Source organism: Zea mays, chromosome 2, assembly GCF_902167145.1.
Source record: "Zea mays cultivar B73 chromosome 2, Zm-B73-REFERENCE-NAM-5.0, whole genome shotgun sequence".
Taxonomy (NCBI): Eukaryota; Viridiplantae; Streptophyta; class Magnoliopsida; order Poales; family Poaceae; genus Zea; species Zea mays.
The window spans coordinates 204,236,844-204,240,606 of NC_050097.1; the positions used below are offsets into that span (position 1 = coordinate 204,236,844).

The 3,763-nt window shown below is 43.1% G+C and overlaps 1 protein-coding gene across 2 annotated transcripts; it reads left to right on the forward strand.

Annotated features, from left to right (window-relative positions):
- Window positions 1-528: 528 nt before the first annotated feature.
- On the forward strand, window positions 529-2,519 carry LOC100284781 (uncharacterized). 2 transcript variants are annotated; one of them, XM_008669873.3, is made up of 8 exons: window positions 529-685; window positions 780-825; window positions 913-990; window positions 1,068-1,125; window positions 1,262-1,306; window positions 1,809-1,889; window positions 1,986-2,036; window positions 2,168-2,519. In XM_008669873.3, exons 1-8 carry the CDS (start codon window positions 559-561, stop codon window positions 2,177-2,179), a joined length of 498 nt encoding a protein of 165 aa, XP_008668095.1. In that variant the 5' UTR covers window positions 529-558; the 3' UTR covers window positions 2,180-2,519.
- The last annotated feature ends 1,244 nt before the right edge of the window (window positions 2,520-3,763 follow it).

Sequence of the window (3,763 nt, forward strand, 5' to 3'; positions counted from 1 at the left end):
TTTCGCTATAGCGCGAAATGGCCGAATTGACCCTCCAATAAGCGCATGTCGAGCGAAGAAAGCAAGCACACCGTGAAAACTCCCGCCTCCAGCCGAAAATAACCTGAACCTCACCCATAAAGCCACTGACAGGATGGGCCCACTGCTCCTAACTCAGCCAAACCATCAAAGCAGCTCCCGTGGCCAAAGGAAGCGATCGCCCGGATCGATGACGGGGCAAACGCCCCCAGTTTCGGCTTCTGTCAGCTTTTGGCCACCAAAAGCTGCTGCGGACTACCAAACGTTTAGCTTTTCAGCCAGCTTCTATAAATTTCATTGGGCAAAAACCATCCAAAATCAACATAAAACACATAATCGGTTGAGTCGTTGTAATAGTAGGAATCCATCACTTTCTAAATCCTGAGCCCTATGAATAATTTTATCTTACTCCACATGTAATAGTAATGATAGTCAGATTTTTCCTACAGCCAGATTGTTCCCACATCCAAATTTTCATAAAAGCTGATCAGAAAAAAGCTGAACCAAACCGTCCCAAAAAAAATTCGGGATCCGGCGCAAATGCCCACCGCCATTGCCTTTAAAAGTCGCCCCACTTTCCGTCCTTTTCCTCTCCACTCGCACGTTAACGCTACACACTCCCGTTTACGTGCACACCTCCAAACCCTCATCACGATCCGGCTCCAAGGTACTGCGATTTGGAAATCTCAATCAAATCCCTGTGAATTCGATGCTGTTGGTGTGGGTTGTTGCTGATGGTTTTATTGGATTTGGTTCGGTAGGTCTCGAGATGAAGTCGAGGGCGAGGTCCGGCGGTGGCGACTCCAGGTACGATACGGTTTGACCACCTATTTCATCCATTCTCGTTGTTTTTCCGGTTTTGATTTTGATGGGATTTGTTTGTTTTTGCCGAAGGCTCTCGGTGAGGAAGACCAAGGTTGAGAAGGACCCAAACAAGCCCAAGAGGCCTCCGACCGCGTTCTTCGTCTTCATGTGAGTTTCAGACCACGCGGCCTTCGTTCTCCCGTTATTTGGATTTTGTTCTGATCAGTTGGGTCTGTTTTTTGCAGGGAGGAGTTCAGGAAGGACTACAAGGAGAAGCACCCCAATGTGAAACAAGTCTCAGTGGTAAGTGTTGTTTCATCCATCATTCCTTCATTGTTTCGAATGTTAGTGATGCATGACTCCTTCATTGGATTTGAATGTTCGTGATTTGCTGACATGAAACTTCCGTTTCTGATGTTTGTTACTTTGTGGATGTCAGATTGGCAAGGCTGGTGGTGACATGTGGAAGTCCTTGTCTGATGCCGTGAGTTTGCTTGCTCCCCGTTCCTTTTTTAACCGTTTGAGACTGCAGTTAGTTGTGATGTGCTTTGTTGTTCTTACGATGAATGTGCCGGTCTAGTTTCGTCTGGGTTGGCCCCTCTGCTTGGCCGCGTTTGTCGTTTAGATCTATCCAAATATCATCGTTTGTTGATTTCGAAATTGGGGCTGTTTTGCTCATGATTTCAGTTCAAACTTCACCATGCTTCATGTTTTGGAATTGTAATTGGTGGCTATGTTAATTGTCTAGACAATTGTTTAGACTTCAGTTCAGATTTGTGGACTTGCTGCTGCGTAATGCTATCCTCTGACACTGGCGGTTTGGTTCAATAAGTTGTGCGGGCTTACTATTTTGTTGAATTCGATGTTGAAATCTGTTCGTTCCTAGAAGGGTTTTGTTCAACTTGCATATTCACTTCAACGCTCCGATGCAGTATACGTTTGTTCCCTTGCCCGCCCTTTGACGTTGTGCAGTTTCTGAATCGCAGGAGAAGGCTCCCTACGTATCTAAGGCCGAGAAGCTGAAGGTTGAGTACACAAAGAAGATGGACGCCTATAACAACAAGCAGGTGCAGTATGTTCTACATCTACTCCACTCACGTTGCCCGGCATTGCCTCGGTAATTCGTCTGTGTGATGTGAGTCACGTGTCGTCTGTCACTGCAGTCTGGAGGAGGACCCACATTGTCTGGTGATTCTGACAAGTCCAAGTCCGAGGTCAACGACGGGGACGAGGAGGTCAAAGCAAACCCTCCTGTGCCCTGCCCCGACTCTTGTTTTCCACTGCTGGTTTTACTTTGTGGATCCCAAACCTTACTGGTCCCGTCCATTTGAAATTGGTTTTGCAGGGTGATGAGTGATGGATGACGGGTGAAACTCTGGGCTGCCCAAGTGCTTGCAGTCAGCAGGGAAATCTCATCGTCGTTGGGCCTAACCGGGCTTTGCTGCTCCGTAGCGTCTGGAAGCTGTCTGTCTTTTGAGATGCTGTAGACTAGTAGTGCCTGCTCTGAGTTAGTAATTGAAAGTGTTGTCCCTGAAGTGATGCTGTTTAGTTGGTAGTGTGTTCGCTTCTTCGGCACTTATACTTACCCCCAAGCATCAACGCTGCCTGTTTTAAATCTCAATAGGTGCTGTTTTAAATCTCAGATCTCAATATATGACTACTGATCGCTGAATAGATTTCATGCTCTCTTGATTGACTGCATCTCTCCCAAGTTATATGCTTATTCCTTTTGTTCACAAAGGATTACGCGTTGTGCAGGCTAAACTACTTTACGTTTTAGCTAGTTTAGTGAATAATATTAACATGTACTGTATGTCTCTGATTAAGTTTACTATGAAAATATATGTCATATAATCAATTTAACAACAATTGTTTTGTATTACATGTTAGTATGTTTTATACATCTTTGGTTTGTTCGACTTTTTAAAAAGTGAGGATTGTAATTCTTTGTATGGATTGTTTAATGCTGATTCTAGGTTGCTCTACGCCCAGCCTGGGCCGTTATCGAGATTTTTGAAGCTGTTGCCGATCAGAATGTTCTGCAGGGAGTGCAGGCATGACTAGCTCATACTGCTGTATTCTGGTCTAATCATATATTGTTGCAACATTTATGTGATGTTTGGTTCAAGGACTAAAGTTTAGCTTGAATACCAAATATGGGTATTAAATAATTACAAAAGTAATCACATAGATTAAGATTAAATTGTGAGACACCCATGATTAGCACACGTTTACTGTAGCATCATATGGACGAATCATGGACTAATTAGGTTTAATAGATTCAACTTATCGTTTAGTGTTTATCTATATAATTAGTTTTGTAAATATATTAGAGAAACCAAACAGGCAGTACAATCCTACATTGTGTAATAGTGATTTGTACTGCTTGCCTTTCACCATGATTTAACCGTGTCGCTGGATGAGATACCTCTCTATCTTTGAAAGTTGGAATGGAGGTCAGGAGTAGGTCCCTAGCAATCGATGCGGAGATACCCCTATCTCGAACTGAACGGGCTTGCCGTGTACATTATGCAGCAGAACTGAAGAATGTGTGCCGCATTGGGGATATAAGACTGTCTCCAGCAACGTCCTCTATATACATCCTCTATATCCGTCCTTTACAGTCTTCTCTAAAAGATTCCATCTCCTATATCTACTTTCTCTCCAACAACGTCCTCTAAATCACGTCCTCTACATATAAATACCTATATTAAAGACATTTTTAATTTTTTAATTTTTGTACATACGTATTTGTCATACTCTCAAATGTATTGTACATATTTTAGTTTTATTAAATCGGTTGTTTAAAGTATTCAAATAGATAGAGAACCGTTTAGAGAAACTCTACATATAGAGGATCCAGCAGCGTTCTCTAAATTTAGAGGACCGTTTAGAGGACGTTGCTGGAGGGAGTCCTCGTCCTCTAAATTTAGGGTACAGA

Excerpts from the sequence above, each read along its gene's own strand:
- LOC100284781 (XM_008669873.3), top strand. The coding sequence starts at position 559 with ATGCCCACCGCCATTGCCTTTAAAAGTCGCCCCACTTTCCGTCCTTTT. Across the intron at positions 991-1,067 it reads ACCGCGTTCTTCGTCTTCAT|GGAGGAGTTCAGGAAGGACT; the intron begins GTGAGTTTCAGA and ends TGTTTTTTGCAG. Across the intron at positions 1,307-1,808 it reads GGAAGTCCTTGTCTGATGCC|GAGAAGGCTCCCTACGTATC; the intron begins GTGAGTTTGCTT and ends TCTGAATCGCAG.